The sequence below is a fragment of the Cygnus atratus genome, chromosome 1, assembly GCF_013377495.2.
Source record: "Cygnus atratus isolate AKBS03 ecotype Queensland, Australia chromosome 1, CAtr_DNAZoo_HiC_assembly, whole genome shotgun sequence".
NCBI lineage: Eukaryota > Metazoa > Chordata > Aves > Anseriformes > Anatidae > Cygnus > Cygnus atratus.
The window spans coordinates 36,483,820-36,504,145 of NC_066362.1; the positions used below are offsets into that span (position 1 = coordinate 36,483,820).

At 41.9% G+C, this 20,326-nt stretch overlaps 1 protein-coding gene across 5 annotated transcripts in view; it reads left to right on the forward strand.

Moving 5' to 3' along the window:
• MSRB3 (methionine sulfoxide reductase B3) overlaps positions 1-20,326 on the forward strand; it is an 84,756-nt gene that overhangs the window by 20,534 nt on the left and 43,896 nt on the right. For 2 of the 5 annotated variants that reach the window (XM_035543871.1, XM_035543872.2), the window contains 3 exons: positions 2,848-2,919; positions 12,278-12,386; positions 14,184-14,261. The exons of 1 other annotated variant lie outside the window; for it this stretch is intronic. In XM_035543871.1, the coding sequence (XP_035399764.1) occupies positions 2,848-2,919; positions 12,278-12,386; positions 14,184-14,261 (259 nt within the window). The remainder of the gene's footprint in view (positions 1-2,847; positions 2,920-12,277; positions 12,387-14,183; positions 14,262-20,326) is intronic. 2 more of the 5 variants (XM_035543870.1, XM_035543875.1) reach the window with 1 other exon arrangement.

The window sequence follows — 20,326 nt, forward strand, 5'->3', positions numbered from 1 at the left end:
TGCTGCTGAGCCAAATTTAAAATCCTAAAAATATAGGATAAGCAAATTTCCTTAGCCCTTGTTATGCACCTTTTGATGTGCGCTCACATCGCCGGTGTCTACCTTAAAAAGGAGGCAGTTGGTCTGCTGGCCATTTTGTCCCTGCTCTGAAAAGGGGATCTCAAAGCTGGTCAGCTAGGAACGCAGCCTGTAGGAGGTTTTTCTATTGTGTACCTGTTTTACTTTGTCAAATAATTTTTCCGGCATAAGCCAGTGGTCACATTTTGGAATAAAAAGCTAGTAGCGCAGTTGCTTATTCCTGTCCATTAGATCCATAACTGTGCAAACATTAATAGACTGAGTTCCACTGGCTAACTACTTTTATATATATATAATATATGTATATATATATATATATATGTATTTTCTAAACCAAAATTCATCTGCTAACAGTGGAATAATATACAATCACATATCTCACATATTTTAAGAGTAATCTAAATTCCCCAGCTGCTTATAAATTAATGTAGGCTTGCTTTGTCTTTGGTTTGTTTTTTGTGTGTGGTGTACTGAGGGGGTTACAAGTAAATGGTATAGCATGTATCAGATTAAACATGGGAATGAGATCGAGAGACAACATCTGTTTAAGTGCCACAATCCACTGTGACTTCAACTTTTGAGTATACAGAAAACGCCCCAAGTTCTCATGACTTTTTTTCAACCATTACACTGGATTAATGCTTTTCCCACCATCCACTTCTGTGTGAACTGCAGCTCTGCAACCATATCATTTCAGGCCACGTATCCTCCAAGTCTGAAATGGTGCAGTTTTGTCTGCTTCTGCCTCTATGGAAAATTTGATATGAAAGGAGACTTGCTCATCCTCTGGAACCCCTGTCCCTTTAGTGTAAGGGAGCAAGGTGCTGGCAGGGGTTTCATCCTTGAGCTTAGATACCAAGGCAAAGGCTCTGGCTGAGACAAACACTGCCTAGCTGTGCATTGGGCATCCTAGCACACTTTCAAATTCCATGCAGTTAAATATTTACAGGACAAGGACTTCAATGAGAAAGTGTCCTTTCAGTTTCTGTGCTTGTAATGGTACCTCTGACCATCCTGCAGGGAGCAAAATGGTGCCATGTAATGTTTACTTTATATTTAACAAACAGTCATATTGGTAGATCAGAAGCAAGTTAAATGAATGACATGATGTTAAGAAGTATCTTAGAATAGGGGTGACCTTTCTCTTCCTTGAGACACTTTTGCAAGCACGTGTGAGTTGTGCTGGACTACTCGTAAACCGAATTAATAGTTGGGACAGAGAAGTGTTTATACTTGCTCTTTCTCCATTTGTATATTAGCACCTGCGGTGTGGACGCATTCTTCCAAATTGTATTTTAAAAATATTTCTTTTCTGAAGTTAGGACTAAACGTTTCAATATGTGCGCAGCCAGCGCATGGTTTGCCCTAAGCAGGCATTGCGGAGGCTGGCCATAGCCCTGCAGGCCCAGCAGATGGCACCAAGCACATGTGGTTTTGCACACCCTGAACTATATGAAAAGCTTCCCATTTAGGAGTCATTCATACCTAAAGTACGCCCTGAGACCTCATGAACATTTAGGAGTATTTTAGGAAAAGAATTTTTTCTTCATTGAGAAAAATCATGTAAAGCTGTGCTCGTACACAAACTCTGTTCACCTTGCTTTGAGATCTCATTTCCAGCAATGATTGCAGCTCTGTTATTCTTTGTGTCATTTAGAAGTGTCACTTCTTGAGCGATCTGTATTACAGCTGAATGCTTTAAATTTCTTTGGAAATGTAGGATGCATTCAGCACCTGCCAGGATTTAGTTCACAGAAATTAAATCCTTTTTTTTTTTTTTTTTAAACACAACAACAAATACAACATTTTTATTGTAAAAGCTACTTCAGCTGCTTCAGCGCATACCAGCAAGTAACTGATACAAATAATGATTATGCAGATTCCATGTACATATGTTTTCTGTAGCAGACCACCAAGATATAAAGTAAAGAGATACCTTATTTTGCTTTGCTGTGTCTTTTAATTATTATGGATTCTCATTTCTTAAAAAATCTCCTTTATTTCTTTAACACTGAATGTTGTGCTGCTTACGTCACATTTTTGCATGAGATAATTTGGCTTTGCTTCTCCTGTAGATCGAAGAAAATTACGGTATTTGTAAAATTAAGCAAAAGTAATAATGAAAACATTACATGAGTAGACTTGGTATTTTTTTCCAGGACCTGTATGAAATAATAAAGTCCTAGATAATATTAAGTTGTTGTGAAGTGTTTAATTGCTAGTAGGAAACCATGCTTTTCTAGGATTAGATTAAGATACAACACATCTGTATGAAGATGGTGCTGGGCATATGGTGTAAGTCTTTATTAAATAAATATATATGGTATAGTTTCTCATAATTTGTTTTATTAAACCGTTGTTAATTCCAAGTTTCAGTATAATGTCTTTCCATAAAATTGAAATGAATAGCTTGTGAACAGAAAATTACTGACTCTCAGAACTGGACTTTTAGTAGTAATCTTGTTAACATAAAGGATTACTTTTAGGAGCAGATCTTGCAAACAGCTACATACATGACTTATTCCTATGCGTTTGTCCCTCTGAACTCTCAAACTGCTCATGTCAGTGAAATTATCTGTGCATGTAGTGTTTGCCAGATCTGGCCTCAGCAATGAAAAGTCAAGAAAAGACCTTAGTCTAGTGTGTTCAAAGAGCATTAGTTGCTTTTAAACTTTGTGTGTTTTAAGCTATATCTGAAAAAGTTTCATATTGTATGTTTGTATGTTCAGAGATGTAATTTCCATAATGAATGTTTTAACTTTCCCATAGCTTTCCGTAATTTGTATCACCAGAGACGTACTATTACAGATGGCTCTTCGCATGATCTGAAAGAAAATAAAAGTGAGACTGATACGTTGTATAACAATACCCTCTAGTATGGCTATGGTTAAATGGCTGTCAATGTTTTTGTTATAAATCCCTATTTTCTGGGGTTTATAACTTGAATGTAAAAATTTGCTCTGGGCTTACATGTGTCATACAAGGTCTCAGATGGATGTTCTTGTTTCTCAGAACTGGTTGGGGGGCAAAAATCAAAACTCATTTCAATGAAGCTAATTAAATAATAATAATTTTAAGAATAGCAAATATCAGTTTGGAATTTCTTTTAAACTTAAAATACAGTCTTACAAATTACCTGGTTCACTCCCTCCCGGGGATTATAAGAATTGCCAGTTTGATAAATGCTTGAACGTGCACTATGTGAGCACAATAGCAAATAGCATGTAAAGCTGTTCATGTGCCATTAATACATAAACGTGTTTGTATGCCTCTTTTGCTTCTTAGTGGTAATAATGACCATAGAATGCTGCTTTATCATAATAGAGCATAAAGTTATAGTTTTTGAATGGCTTGAGAATGGTTTAAAAAATTACCTTTGTGTAGCTGTTTGAATGGAACTATATTCAATGTTGGTATTGCTTAAAAAAAACTATCTTGTACTTACAAATGTTTATTTTGTACAATAGTATTCAGTCTACAAAATTTTATTTAATGTAGTTTAAAACAAAATTTATTTGTAGATATTTCAATGGGAGTGATGCTCTTATGATGCCTGATGCTTGCAAAGATTAGAATGATACAGAAGACCAGAAATCCGTTGTTAATGTACCTTTTTTTTTTTTTTTTTACTCCAGGGTGTGTACCCTTTTTTGCCCCCTTTTTAACTCCTCATTCATGCTGAGTTTTGCTCTCCTCCTCATTCTCTCCCTTACCCGGAGGCTCTGCCTGTGCCTCGTCTGGACAGGGGCTTCTCAGGGGTTCTGTGGTGCTGAGTACCACGGGATGAGAAGTTTCGTGTGCTCCCAACCCTGTGCACAGAGCCAGTTCCTTGATGTATTCCCTGAAGGATCTCTTAAGGTCATTTGCTTTCCCTCCCCGCTCCCGTAAAGGACCCACCACAAGCCATTTTTGCCTTTCTTGCAAGAATGTTTTAATTCTGGGAGCTCATAAATTTCCTCTGTTCCATTGCTGTGCCCTGTGCAGCTCGGGCTCTCTGCTTTTTTTGCTGAAATGTAATGTAAAAGATGGATGTGAAAGGTGACGTTCCAGCACTAACTGGGTTTCTGTGTTTTAAAGGCTCCAGTGAAAAGCTGCTCTTTTAGTTATGAGTGTCTAACAGGAGGTCTGAGAAGCCCTTTCAGGGCTGCCTTTACCCTTTTTCCTTGGATTAAAAGCAACTCCCAGCTTTGTCCTTCCTCCGAGGAGTGCATAACGAACAGAAGAATGTGATGTAAAGGAGAGATGACAGCACACAAAGAGGAAGGAGATCTTATCTGGTGAAAAGCTGGAGGAGGGCAAGCAAGAAAAGGTGCAATTTTGGGGGATGGTTATGATGTTAACCCTCAAGTTGGCCAGAACGTGCTCGGAAGCGATGGAGGAGGTGATCCAGTGGGTCACCCAGGGGATGTGCCTGCAGGGAACTGGATGGCACATGGAGAGGGCCTCGAGGGTATGGAGCAGGAATCAGGCCTGGGAGGCACAGAGGCTGCCAGAAGTCAGCTGTTAGGTGCACCACGGGTTGCTACAGCACAGGGGGTGAACGGGGAGGGGGGGGGGGGGGAACGAGGAGTAGGGAGAAATTGCATCCCAGCGGTGGGTGAGAAGAAGAAAATGCTTGGTCTTGGTTCCAAGCAAAACCTGTGCCTCATCTGGCCATTTCTTGCAAAAGAAACCCTGCTGGGTAGGGGCTGGGGAACGGAGGTGCCCTGCTCCGGCCTACATCGTATGGAACCATAGGGAGGCCCAGGAGGCCCACTAGGGAGAGAAGCTGGCAACTGCCAACCCTTTTGGCTGCTCCTCCACCCTCGGTCCGTTGAGAGGGAAGGGGGCTACAATATTTTTGCTGTGGTGGCCACAGCAGAGCAAGAGCCAGAGCACATCGCAGCCCGTCCTGCCCGCGGTGCTCGGCGCTGCAGGAACAGAGGCCAGGACATGGCTGTGCCCGCTGGTCTCTGTGCCCTTTGCTGTCTCTTGGCTGTCTCTTTGCTAACAGGGCCCTTCTAGAAGCACGGCCGGAGGCAGCCGACTTCTTCACGGGGTGAGGTCGGGGCTGCCGTTTGGAATTGGAGGAGAGCAGGGACCTCCCCCACCCCGCTCCTTTCCTCCACCCCCAGCCCAAGCATAGGCGGCGGCACCTTGGGTCTTGAAACGCAGTGCTCATTTCACAGGCCACACATCACTATTGTGGAGGAAGCAGCAGGAGGATTTAGCAACAGCCTGAATGCTACAATAAGCTACACACCACTGCGGTAACCGCTGGCAAATGCTGACTTTTTAATTGTTTCCGCTGCAGGGTTAAACCTTTATTAAAGCCGTGTGAATAAACTTATTTTGATGGCTCACTGAAATATTTTAAATGCAAAAGGTAGCATAAAGCACTCTTATTAAATTCAGCTTAATTCTGCCGTTAATAAAATGCCTTTCCATATGTTGTGCCCCCATTTATTGATTCTGACAGAAATCTACTGACCAGATACAGAGTGCTCAGTGTCTCTGCCTTTCTTGTTTTTAATTTAAACAAATGTAGTGCCTGTGAAAGGTGCTAGGCTCATATCAGCAAAACAAAAGTCTCTTTATCTATAGGGGAGAGAGGAAGAGAAATCCATCATTATAAACGCTCCCGCCCCTACTGCTGTACCCGTAGATCTTGATCTTGTCTCGCCTGGTTTGCATCCGAGAGCAAGGCAAAGAGCTTAGCTGCCCTGTGCCCCATCTTCAGCCATCACAGCAGACAGGCAGCTTCTAATGCCACAAGGATTTTCTCCACGATATTGAAGGTGCTTCTATTCTCCAGCCACTGCTGAGCAGCTGCTGCATGCTGCCATCGCTGCATGCTGCCATCACTGCCATTGCTGCTGTCCTGGGCAAGCTGGGAGCTCGGAAAGCCCCAGGGCAGTTCTGCCCCCCTGCACCAGCACAAGCGGACACTGGAGTGCTCGGTACCTGCAGCTGAAGAGGTTGTGGGGCCGGGGCTGGCAATGCCGTGGATTGTATTCATGCAAGATAAGGAGGTAGAGTCGAGGTTGTCCCTGGAGAGGACAAATGGAACTGCTTTTCTTTCCCACTGTGCAAAACACTTCCATCCTCTGTTGAATGTTTTTCACATTCGCAGGGAGGGCAGGCAGCTTTGGATTCCTTTTCCAGGGAATGTCTCCTTGGCTGGCGGACCACCAGCTGCCGTGGCCACGTAGCCTGGGGCACAGGCCCTCACGGCTCTGGGGGAGCAGCAAGGCAACCGCTGTGCCCGCAGGAAAATGAGCGTACGGTGGTGGAGCCACCTTAGTTGGCACTTTGGGGCTTGTTCCTTAAGTGCTCTGGAAAGTTGTTGTCTTACATGGTAGATCTCTGATGGTGACTTGGAATACTTACATCTGTACAAACCAGCAGCCATGCTGATGACCAGGTGAAAAAAAAAACACTTGTTGGCTCTGCTGCTCGATTGCATGGGAAGGTTGCGAATTTGCGCAGAGCTGGCTTGCCCTTCACTTGTGGCCCTGTGACCCTCCTGGGTATTAAGCAAACCATTTTTTTTAAAGACGGAAAATTTTTTGGTGTTGTTCTTGTAAGACAAGAACCTGGCATTTGACCCAAAATTTTAGCTGTTGTCCTGGTACCCAGCTTTTGGATTCTCAACGCACAATGTAGTGGAAATGGTCTTCGCCCCATTAGTCCTAATGCTTGCATAAAACTGCAAATGGTATTTCAGCAGCGGGTGGGAGTTAGCTACCTACAGCAAGAAAGCAAAGGAGCCATCCTTCAGAGAAGAACCACAGATCAGTCTTTCAATGTGTAAAATGTTTACAGGGTTTCTTTAATTACCAAGTCTGGATTTTGCTTAAACTTGACCTCCCATTTTTTTCCAAGTTCTTTTGTAGGATTTCTCCTAGGCAGCAGCATGCGTAGATGATTTAAAATGGCTTGTGATGGGAGTACATAAAGATGTATGACATCAAATACAGGGTTTTGTAAAACATAGCATTCAAATTTACAGGCTAACCCAACTGTTTGCACTGATTTGCATTTCCAAGAGTTGTTTTCCTTTTTAATTTTTGTTAACTAGACCAGCAGTTCCCGGTTTGTTTGCAGTAGGCTACAGACTAAAGGCTGCAGAGGGCAGACTAAACAGAAGTGAAACAGAGCCGTCCATCCTCCTTTTCCTAAGCGGGGAGAGAGAGGCAAAACTCTAAACAAGCAGCATGAACTGTGTAAACAAAATTTAAAAGAATAAAAATGAGAGATTCCAATTTTAATAAACCTGGGTGTTAGTGATATCATCTGTAAGGGTATTTGTGTAAAGTAACGTACATGAATATTTTTTAACCTTGCAGGATTCCTCTTAGCATCAGTGTGAGATAATTTACTGTGGATGAGTAAGGTCCAACCCACTTGCGGAGGGATGGGCTGTGGGAAGCAGGGAGATGTATGCTTGGAGCCGGGTTTACTTGCATTCACAGACCCTTCTGTAGTTGCCGGAGCTATGCATATTCTCCGGGGTCTGCCCACACAGGTCACATTGCAGGACTGGGGCTGTGGTAGTGTATGAATAACAAAACGTGCTGCAAGGCCCCTAAAAAAATGCTCAGTTATATTAAAAGGAGTAGTACTGAAAACGGAAAGCCCAATTTATTATATGGCTGTGCTCTGCTGGAACATTTGATCTTGCTGTATTTAATTCAGGAAGTCTTAATGGCATGTGCTCGGTGCATGACTGTAATGTCCATTAATGCTGGTGGAACATAAGCATACGTAGGAAGAGGAAAATGTATGCCGTGTCCTCCATGAAGCTGAAAAGCTGAGTTCATTTTGTGGTGATGGGAAGCAACAAGACAGAAGAGAAAATCATTAGGACGGTTCAAAAGACGATGTAAGGAAGGAAAGCCATCAGGCAAAGCGCCAAGGTATTTCAGGGCACGTCAGACACTGCTCGACACCCTGCGGCACACCGGAGCAGGTGAAGGGCTGAGTGGTGAGGAGTAATGGTCTGCTAACTCGTGTCAGTCTGCCTGGACGTATCTAGTTGCTCGTTTCCTTGCGATCGGTGGTATTGAAGGAAATGGCACTTGTTCGTCAGCACTACGAACCACAGGTCTGAAAAGGTCGATGGAAATCAGAATTTATATGTGAGGTGAGATGCTTGATGTCTTCATTATCAGGTCAACACCCAGCAAATACTTTCTGTTCACTTCATTTTTATAGGGAAGGCCTCCAGACTCCAGAGCTGAACTCTAAAATGCCCGTGGTCTGTGGGTGAATAGTAAATTGCAGCACACATCGCATTTCTTTTCAGAAAAGCCATTCTTAAGTACAGGAATGCCACAAAGGCTCAAGAAGTGTTTCTGGTTTTGTTTGCCTCACCCTCCTGAACTCTTTTTTTTATGTTTATGCATTAAGATCTGTGAGCCTGGCCTTGTCTTTGAGAGGCTTTCCATCCTGCTCCAAGATCCCAGAAGCTTTTAGCACTGCTGGAACTGCTGGAAAGAGGCTGAAGGCAGGTGGCCTGAAGTGGAAAAGTTGGTGTCTGCTTTGGAAGGGTTGTGCGTTGCTGCTTTCCCAAGGAACACCAAGGAGAACAGGCACACTACGGTGCGCTGATGGGAAAGATTTCATCTGGACTCGGATCTTGCAGCAGAATCTGTGCGTGCATTGGAGGAAAAGATGTCTCTCAGAGGAGAGGGTGAATTGTGCAGCAGAAGAAAATGATAATAAATGGCATTTGGTCTGCGCTTGGAAGTCTGCCTTCCCCGCTCCTAACAGCAGGATCTGGCTGGAGCCTCTGGGTCAGAGGCAGAGCTGTCCCCAGCTCCTCGAAAGGCACTGCTGGGAGCGCATCGCCGCTGGAGAACAAGTTAGGTCCCATTCGGAGTCCAGAGATAGACCAAATGAATCCAAACTCGCTTATCTTCACTTAATTAATTAGGCTTATTTAATTTAGCCTTACCTTTGTAATGTAATCACACTGGTGCAAAACTGACGGCTCCTGCCTCGAGCAGTACCATTTACAAGTGAGTGGAGAACCTTGCTTCAGGCCAGAGTCACCCTGGAGGGTTTTGTTGCCTATGGGACCCCTTCCCACAAGGCCACATTGGGTCCCTCCTCTGGGGAACCAGAGCGAGGAAGGCACTCAGGGCCACCTTTATTCCCTTCTTTAACAACCCAATGGGTTTACTAGCAGCTTGACCTGTCTCAGCTTCCCTCGTAGCTGCACACAGATGTGGGTAGCTTTATGTTGTCCCCACACCAGGTAGAGGCAGACCTGACTGGAGCAGACCTCCCGTATACCCCGTAAAGGAGGTTCCCAGACGGAGGTGGCCGATCTCGTACCGCAGGTTGAGTGTTTTTGTCCCCCTTGCATGGTAGTTTCTTCCCAACTGAAGGACTCCATTACCAGAATCCCGTCCTGCCATTTTTAAGATTTATTGCATTTTCTCAAGGCTTGTAGGCTAGCCACGATTCAGATAATGGATCCTTCCACCCTCCAGTCGTGGCTCAGTCTTGCATTACCTCCCTGTCTCTTTGGCAGTATGGAAACAGCGCGCTCAGTTTACTGAGCCTTCCTTTTTTGTTGCTAGCAGTTAAGGAGTAAGTTCAACTGACTGAAGAGGGCTGTTCCTTAATGCCGAGGGCTGGACCAAGCAATTTCCTTTCTGATTTGTAGTGCAACCATAGCTTTTTCTGCTGTATACTCCATTAAATCAGAAACCCGCAGAGACCTTTGCTGGGGCAGGTTGCAGTTTACCCCCGTGCAGATTAGCAAGATTCCCCTGCAGACATAAATACATGTCTGTATCGTAAAACGTGCAGTTAATTATTAAAAGCGATGGAGAAAAATCTTTTATAACATGCTCCCTACTTCTGATCTATGTCACGGATCAAGTGGCATATAGAAATTTCCTTGTGCATAGTAGTGAGCCTGCTGGTTGAAGAACATTTCTGAAAGAGATGAGAAATTATTCAAGGAGAGCAAAGAGGAAATGCTGGCTCTTCTGTAAAACATTTAATGTTTTGCATAACTTTTTTTTCAATGTGGGGTTATGCTTAGTTTGCTTTTTTGGAATAGCTAAAGAGCAAATGAACTTCTGGAAAAGAAAAAAAAAAAACAGTTGGAAGATATTTTTAAAAGTGAAGAGGTGTTGGTTTGTAGGATTCCTGGCTGCTCTCTAGACTAATTCTTTGATACTGAAATATTAGATGGAAGACCAGCTCTCAAACAGTTTCCTTCTGAACTGCATAATGCAACGTAACAATAGTTATTTATATAATGCATATGCTTCCTTTCCCTGCTAGCTATCCTTTGAAAGACTTATTAGTCCTAGAGCCCAGCACGTTGTGAGAATAAAAACCTCCAAAGTTTGACATCTTTAAATAAGCAACCAAATGTTATAAAGAACAAACCTCACTTACAGTTAGGAAACAATATTTACATTTAAGGTTGAAAAGCCAGGATGTAGGAAAATTTTGCTAATTTGGAAGGTGACCTTTAAGTGCACCAAAACCAAATAATTTGTAAGCTATGGCACAGGGCACATTCCTGCAAAATTTGTGTGAATACTGCCTTAGTGGTTCTTGAAAGACAAACAAAGAGAACTGGAATGAAATCTTTATCCCTCTCCCAAATAAGATTGAAGCTAACAAAGGCATACAGCAGCGCTCTTTCAAAGCTTGCCATTAAAACGCAGGCTCTGCAGCTCAGCTAATGAGATGGCTCGGAGTGGAAAACAATCTGTTTTTAAGAATGTTTAGATCAAAAGTAATTTCTAATCTATGAAATAAAGTCGCTTTTCAATACCTTTCTTTCACTAGTAAGCTTTTTATGTTTGCACTATTTACTTCAATCAGATGTTTTCAATTTTACTTTTTTTTTTCTTCCTGAAAATACTTCCTAGGGTTAGTCAGTAGTGACCAACAGCATTATTCTTTTTCTCTCTCCCCTATTCACCCACCCCCACACATTAAAAAAAATGAGGAAAAGAAGAGGGGGAGGAAGAAAGAAACATCTTTTCTTAAATGATTTGCAAGCATCTGTGCTTTAAGCTACTTTTTATGAACACTCCTTAGTAATGACTCAAGGTAAAAAAGCAGAAAAGCATCCAATGTTAGGAAATTGCAATCCAATACCATGTAATTTAAACCTGCCATTGCCTCTCCTGTACTAAATGACATACAGATGGGTAGCTCTGTTCCCTCTACTTTGGGAACACAATTGGTCTTTTTATGAGTGTATATACATTACTAGCAAAAAATATTTTTGTCGGGACTGTTTATTTCTAATTGTAACGTATTTTAATTACTGTCATAATTAGAGCGCTTTTTACCTGCCGTACTGTGTCAGCTCATTTTTTGCAAGAGAATATCAAAATTATTTTAATATTTGGTAATTTCTGTTATTACTTCAGGAGTTTTCATTCTCAAAAGCAGCCTTATTATTATTTTTTCTTTCATAATGTGATTTTTTGCACTATACAAATTTTTTTTACAGTAATCCCTATGTGCTCCTTGGATTTTTTTTTTGCGTGTGTGAATTAAGCAAAATATAAGATGGGATTTTCAAAGACGGGTAATTTCAATAGCAACTCTAAATGTCAGGGCAACTTTACTGTTGAACCTGGTGCCTCTTGTTGCAAAGAAACGACCTGCTCCTCAGAGCTCCTATTCCAGTGCTTCAACAGGGAAAAGATCCAACTGTTACTGTTATAAAGTAAAAGGATTAGGATGCTACTAAAAGTTAAATCAACTGTGTTTGAATTCTAAAGATTTATTTTGAACTACTTTAAGGGGTAACAAAATCGTTGGATGTTGTGGCTGAACATCATATGCCCATTACCATAAGTCTCCAATATAGATGTCTTGTAAAGAACATTTTGGTTGTAGTTATTTTTTGCAGCTTTTTAAATTTTTTTTTAATGGTTGGGAAATGTAACTTTCTTGTGAATGATTGTGTGCGCAACACACGGAAGGGCTTTGGCTGTAGCACATTGTCACTGCTCCAGTGGAATCACCTGGCTCTCAAGCAAAATTCTTTTTAAACTTGGATTTGAAGAAATAATCAGCTGCAGTTCAGCTGAGCCATTCTTCGTGCATTAGGGACTGGTCTGGTCATTGACAAGTGAATGCAGAAGCTATGCTGTGGCCGTCTGCCAAAGCAATTATTCAGGATTTAAGCTAAAAAGGCTCCTTCTCCCCATATCCTCTCCCTTTGCAGGGTCATGTAGGGATAAAAAAGACTGTAAGGTGGTCTTTTCCCAGGAGGAGCTGAGGAAGCGGCTGACACCCTTGCAGTACCATGTCACTCAGGAGAAGGGGACCGAAAGGTAAGGCAGGGTGAAGGGAGCGAGGTCCTCGAAACACAGGCATCCTTCTTCTCTCCCTTTCCTCTCGCTGGTGCTTCCTCATCCTTCCCAGCAATTTTTTTTTTTCCCCAGGAATTCTGCACTTGTTTACTAACCCCTACAAATTAACACCACCGAAAAGACAAGCATCTGCAGCTTGGAGGCCACGGCCAGGGGTCTTGTGTGACTTTTAATGAACACTGTATGTCTTATAAAGTCTCGGGGCTTATGTTTAGAGTCTGTTTTTAGTTTACTACAAAATGTGTGGAAGTAATAGCGGTTTAGGTACACTTTTTGGAAGACATCACAGTAAGCAGAACCACGAGGGAAATGGCCCCGTGCCAGGACGCTGAAGTTTTGAAGGTGGTCATTGTAAGTATAGACATTTTGGCTGCAGAAAGAAGGTAGCATAATTTAGTTCTTTTCCACCCCACTCCAATTTCTTTTTGAAGCACATGTGGAGAAGGTATTTATTGGCTCATTTGTGGTTGGAATGTCAAAAATTTTCAATAACTGCCCTCACATGGCTTTAGTCGTTGGAAGCCAGCCCTGAATCCTGGAGGAAAAAAAGGACTTGCTTCCAGGACTGTTTTTAGTGAATAAAGTCTCTCTCAGCTGATTCCAACACGAAGGTAACTTGCCAAGGCCTAACCATTTTTGTTGTCTAATTTATACCACTGAACTTGGCATAAGGCCCCGGCTTTACCTCTGATCCAAACGCCCTAATGATGTAACTGCTTGTTTTCATTCATGACCTGAAAGGGCTCTTTACCACACATGGGGTCCCGCTTAACAGGCAGCGCTCCTCCTGACAGAGCACGTTTATGGGATGTGCCAGACGGGAAGGAGCGGGATAATCCCTTCTCCTCCCCATCCCTCTGTCCCCCCACCACCGTGACCGGGCACGGGGATGGATGGCAGCCCGCGCCGCGAGGCTTTCCTGCCCCGCATCCCTCCTGCTTGTGTACGGGACCAGCGACGTGATTTAATGCGCACAAACAATCGGAGATTAGGTCATTCTTAAAAATCCTGTTTATAAAAAAAATTGGACCTCATAAAAAGGGTGAAAGGATAATAAAAACAAGCTGCCGAGCACATAGGCTTTTTGTTGGACTAGCACAGCTGATTCGTATTAGATGAATGACCTCCTAGCCTCTTAGATTGTTAACTTAGAAAAATATTCCCTTAAAGCTGTAATATTGCTTTTCAACTAAAAATATAAGGCGCACACAGCTTGAAATCATGGACCAATTATTTCATTTTCAGCTACAATACTTCTGTCACCCTGCCAGCCCATCCTGGACTCACCAAACACCGAGTCTTCATTATCTGCTCAATGGCAGACACCCAAGAGCTTTACACCTCCAGCTCAGCATCTGAATGCATTAATAAAATGTTTTCTAAAGGCAAACCCAGAGAAGTGCATAGGAGGAAGCTAAATTTCAAACAATCCGTGTTTATGAAAACTTATGTTTCATTTACCAAATAGAGGAAGATTCCAGTTTTTCTCTTTTTTTTTTTGTTTGTTGTTGTTTTTGTTGTTGTTCTGTCCTTTAAACTGTGTGACAATTTGCTTCCTCTTGCATGATGCGTAACACCTGAGGCAAACTAATGAGGACATTCCCCTTTTCCCGTGCCTGCTTTATTTGCTTCATTTAATAAAAAACAACTGCAAACTATTGTTTTTTTCTTTAATATTTTTCTAAAGTCCTTGCTAATTTAATAATTAAAAAAAAATCCTTTATTTATTTTTAAAATGTAGTGTTATTGTTTTCCCAGTGCCTTTGAGGGGGAGTACACACATCACAAAGCTCAAGGAATATACAAATGTGTTGTTTGTGGAACTCCTTTATTCAAGTGAGTATACTAATTGTAGTTTTGAGATTACTGTCTCTTAGTTTATATGCTGTATAATCTTGCATATATTCCAGTATTTATGTAGTTGTATAACATAATTTAAGTAATTCAAACTGATAAGGAATGCAAGAGAAGCAATATAATCAATAATGCTATAGTAAAATTATTCTTATAGTTAAATAAATAAATAATAGTAAATAAATAAGCAAATTTCATAGTGAGATAACACTATTAGAATGAGTTGGACTGAGAAAAAAAATATATATATATTTTTGTATGGAGCCATGCCAAGTATCATAGATATGGAGTTCTGGCAGTTAGCATTACTAGCAAGCAGCTTTAAGATTTAGATCCTGGGTGGCAATGCTGCATCCATGCTACAGCATTGGATCCAATAATGGAGAAATAAGTAGCTGATTTTTTAAGAATTCAAGAAGTTAAGAAAACAAAACCCAGGTAAATTACTTTACTTAACAGATTTTCACCCATCCCAATTAATGACCATGGAGAGCTGAGTTGGAAACTGAGGCAAGGATTAAGAAAGACACAATAAAATTTGTGTCTTGCATGAAAAATAATCTTTAGAAGGACTGTGGGAATTACTGCCCTAAGTTTGGTGCTAGAAGCAGTGCTGATTGAATTTTCTCACTCACTGCATTGTTCTGCACTGTTTCAGTTGTTATTCATTTTTTCATACTTGTGGCCACTTGTCTTCCTTCTGATGAAAAATTTCATTTCTTGCTCATTTTTCCCTCAGTTCACATTGTCTCAGTCCCTCCTACTTGAAGAGACACCTTGACAGCAGCATGAAGCAGGATGGTCAGGATAACACTAACAGTAGAGAAAATTGGGTCAGTAGTAGTTTACAAAGGAAAATAAAATTGAGGTAGCTTCGGAATCACCAGATGTGGCAGCGATAGTTGTTCTCCAAAGACTGTCTGTAAAGATGAAAGAAGCACTTTGTCTCTGTTACATTTGATTTCTCTGTTAGGATTACCTGCAGAAACTTCAGTAATAATGTGAATCTTTTGAGTTGGAAAACTGATCGTTATGAACTCAGCCAAGGCAATATTCTCACGTCATGTGTTACTGTGGTGCTTGGCTTGCGGGGACAAATGGAGATCTAAAGGCTTCATAACCTGTTTTTCTACTCTGCCATTTAGATGTTCCCCAGCTTACTATAGCTAAATCTTTAGGGGGGAAATCCTGGCTCTGTTGAAGTCAAGTCAATTTTGGCAAATGAATACAATGGAGCCAGGATTTCACCTTGTACCTTGAAGACTGGCTTCCTTTCTATCGTCTGATGCAGAAGGAGTAATTTTTTTTTGTAAGGTGAGATTTGGATAGCAGTAGTTCACATAACTGGATGTGAACTACTTTCCAGTTGCTTTCACAATCCATTTAATATGGGAAAAAACCTGCAATAGGAGACTTACCCGTGATTATCTCAAATGCACAGTATGCTTTGGCATAGTCTTGACTTTTTTGAGTTAAAGGTAATGAGTTGGATTTCCCTGTGTGAAATGAGCTTTATGGAAATGTCCCTGTTTTCAGATTCTCTTTGAGACTCCCCATAGATTTGATTGGAGGAGAGAGGAGGAAAGATGGAAGCTGCTTTTTATTTTTAATAACTCCCAGGCTAGTGGGCACCTGAAAAAGCCTTCCTCGTTGTGTCCCAAGGCTGGCCCTAGCCCAATCTCCCCAACAGTCTTTGTGTTGCTTTATGACCTTGAGCTCTCGCCACCTCTGATCCACATCAAGTTCAGCCAATTCTGCTGAAGCAGCTGTCAAGGGGTAGGAACAAATGGAGAGGGCTGCAGGGGCCCATCTACTCTGTCTGTGAGGCCAGGTACAGCCTCGGGGTTGAGGGCTGGTGGGGCTCTTTCAGGATACATGCAGTCACTGCAGTGTAAGCAGGAGTACTGATAAGTCTGCCCTTCCACCTGCAAGATCCATGGAAGGCATAATTCGCTGTGCCCCAGCAAAACTGGCTTTAGCTCTGGGGCCGTGATGTCAATTCTGTCTTCTGCACCCAAACCTTGAGTGGTGTCGGTCTTTGTCCTCAGTGATCTGTGGTGCAGAGGTCTGAATGTAAGATACACAATGCAATAATTGCACACTTCAAAAATACTCCAACACGGGAATTAATAGCAATTAACGACATGCAAAACCACAGATCTCAGTGTCATCATGCAGAAGAATAGAAATGTTTTGCAACAGTCTCAGGAAGAGGCAGGCCAGAAACTTTGGTTCACCCACCCAAAAATATCAGTACATAATGACTTCTTCAACTAGGGAAGATACCTTCTTGTACCTTGGTGACTGCTTCAGCCCAGACAGCTAAAGAACTGAGAAGGAAATATAGATAAGAGAATGCAGAATGTATGTTGTTTGCTAAATTTTCCCCACAGAGTATAAATCACCAAAGTATTTCCTTAGGAGTAAGGTGGTAGTACAATACAAAGAAAGTCCATCACCCGAGTTAAAATACATGGATGTGTTTTTTTGAGCTTTTTTTTCTTTCTTTTTCTTTTTTAATTTCCAGATAGTCATCTGAAACTTGCATTTCCATTTGGTTCTCATTGGGTGTCCATTAATTTTTTTCTTCATGTCGTTGTAATCTGTAAATATATATATTTGGACTATGGACCTGTCAGCTTAACCAGGAAAGAGACTGGAGCTTCAGCAGTAATATTAACAAACTTCAACTTTTAACATTTCTGATTTACGTTGTTTCATTACCATGTGACACACGAGGTCAGGGAACACATGAATTTTACACTCCAGATGAAAGACCTGGTTTTTGGTACGTCTTTAAAACAGAACTCTGTCTCTATCACACGAAAGATAAAAGAAACAATTAGGAATTTAACATCTCTTCATCTACCTACTTGTACTAGTGTTATGAGAAACCTCCCAAGCTTTATGGAGAACATGCTTTAACTTTTTCCACAATCAAAGGTGGCTCATGCATAAAATCCATAATCTTGCCATTGAATCTAATTACTCTATCTCTGAACTTTCACGCCAGACAGTCTCCTACATCCCCATACAGCTGCCTAAAGAAAGCAATAAATGAGAGAGACAATAAACTAATCTCAAGTATCTCCCTTTGCAAGCCAGCCCTTGTGCTGCACTTCGTGTTACACTCCACTCTAGCTGCAGGCTTATGCTAAAAGCAGCAGCCCTGCTTCCCCTCTTGCCTCTCATGGTTTTTTCATGGCTTCCCCTTCACCGAACCTCTCCTGGTGTGGTCGGAGTGCGTCATGATGCAGCACATGGACAGAAAACCCGTCTACCAAAGGAAGAACCTTGGTGCCTGTGAACTGTGCCTGCTGGTGCTCACTCTCTGGGTGCCAGGTTTATGGTGGCTGGGCAGCCTCTGCAGCAATGTTGTGTGCTTCCACATCAGTTCATAGAGAGCCACCGATTGCACTGGGATCCTCAGCGTTTTCTAAGGGCCAAGACTATCTGAAGGTTTACAACTACTTTATTTCTTCAAGGACTTATCTTGTATTCTCTGCAGAAATGGCATTCTGTCCACCAGCAGAGGTTAGAAAGGGCCTGAGTGAAACCTGCAGCTTGTGTTATTGTCATAAGAGAGCACTATTCCATATTTAATAAATGACAGTCATGTTCTCTGCCATACCCAAGGCTGTGTGAGAAAGGTGTGGTATAGATGGGTTGAACTGGGAAGCCGAGAAGAATGACTTCCCTTTAAAAAAGAAATATTATTGTTGTGTTAGTTTCCAGTTTTTAGGGCCAAGGGAAGAATTGCCAAGTCTCAATAAATCACCCACTGCTGCCTTTATTACTTCCTGGAAGGAATTCTCGGTAATGGTGTTGGCTGTTCTGTACATGCGCTGGGAGAAACAGCAACACCCATATTCATGTTGTGTTTTCGTTCAGTTCTCAGTGACCTGTATCTGGTCCTCTCAACATCTCTCGGACATCCAAAAGCAAAGCATGGTTGGGTGATACTGCAATGCCATTACAGTGGTGCCATTCTTTTCCCCATAGCATAAGGGAAGATTTCAGTCATCAGGCTAGATCTCTAGCTTTCTTAAAAGTCTTTATACCCATTGAGCAGACCTAATGACAAATCAATACTGGCCATCTGGCTGGGAAAGCCTACATGAAATAACTGCTATAGCATTTCTAACGAGGTCTAATAGATCTAATGAAACTACTGGAGCAACTTCATCCACCCTGATCGTCTCTTGGTGTCCTTAGAAAACTTGTGGTTTTGTGTGTCAAAACCAGGAGCTTCTGTTTAATAAAATTCATTTGGGGTAAGTTAGCTCTTGCTGGTGTAGGAAGCAGCCAGCAGGCAGCGTTATCAAACAGCTCTCACCCCAAATCCAAATCTTGGATCTTGTGTAGCTCAGAGAAGCTTCAGAATCTTAAAACTTGAAAAAGCTTCTGCAGCTTTTTGTGACTCTCCCCTAGAAAGGCTGATGGAGTTAAAAAAATGTAGAGTTGTTATCATTGAGCATTGGTTTCCTCTTGCTTCACCAGTTTAGCCTTGAAACCAGCCTTTGTTTTGAGTCTGCTGTGTAGCTGCTGGATGGCAAATTGTCTTAACTCCTCCTAATCCTCTAGGCAGAAATTAAGATAGCACATTGCTTGTCTTCCTTGGAGCCATCTGGAATCTGAAGGCTCAATCTGCCTTTGAGGATGGACCTTCAATATGCATGTATTTCATTCCTGCAGTGAGGCTGTTGTTGAATACAGCCCGTGGCATCTTCCACAGCTAAACACACCTGAGTTCTGCCTCTGCCATGATCAGTGATGTAAATTGGATTAGTTTAGGCAGTCCTGAGGTCATGACAAGCAAGAAATCCTGCAGTGAGTCCTTACTGAAAACTGCTTCCCCTTTCCAAAAGCTCTGACCGCGTCTCATGTTGGCGTCATTTCCAGGCTGCCCCGTGGGGCTGTGGCAGGAAAAGGCCGTGCTCCCTGGGCACTCCTTTGGTGAGTGGGACATAGGGGAGCCACAGGCATTATAACAAACAGACGTCCTATAGACGACATTATAACAAATAGACGTCCTATAGACATCATTATAACAAGTAGATGTCCTATAGACGTCATCATAACAAATAGACGTCCTATAGAAGTCATCATAACAAATACATTCCTAATCAGCTCACGGGGAGCTTTTTGTATCCTCTAACTTGCAGCTTCTTGGCTGATGCTGAGCATTCATTTAACTACTCTCATATAAGCAATGAGCTCTGGAAAGTTTTTTGGGTTGGGATTAGAAGAAGGAAAGAAAGTCTGAAAAACAAACAGAAAAATTAATCTCGCTTTTTTCTATATTTACCTATTTTTAACCCTCGTGTTAAAACAAACTCTCGACAGAACTCATCCAGGCTATGCACTAACTAACATGATGTTAAAATATTCTTTTTGAATCTGGCTTTTCATCAATACACAGAACAGAAATCCTCACAGCTTCCATCAACCATGAATCAAACTTTTTCTGTAGTCTAGGAAAGCAAGATTAAAAATAGATCATTAGCCAGGTTTCCTAAGGAAGTAAGGCTCACAGGATCATGCTGTCTGTGTGTCAATCCTTTCCTAATAACAAAACCTTATTATTTAATCTACTTGCCAATTTCAGCCAAATTTGACAAGGGAGTAGATATTAAACCTCAGAGATATTAAGTTCTTAAAACGTTCATGAAATCAGGAGAGAGATCACATTCATACCCTCTCTGAGGGGAGACCTGAGCAAGAGTTCAACTATATTATTAGATTATACCAGATAATATTATTATAAATAATATATATATTATTGTATTATACCAGAGAATCCACATGAGGGAGGAAGAGAGGGAGGCACTGTGAACGTCCAGCTCTGGGAAGTGCCGATGAGGAGTTTCACACTGCCAGGATCTGTCCCCTGGCCACCACGCGGCTCCTTCTGCTGCCCAAGGAGCACCTCGGTTCTTAATGCTCGGGGGCTTCTCAGATTCCCTGATGGTGGGGGTCTTGTAAATTCCTAGATAGTTACATCAGGCATTCATTTTTATATTGGAATACTTCTGCCTTTTTCTTTC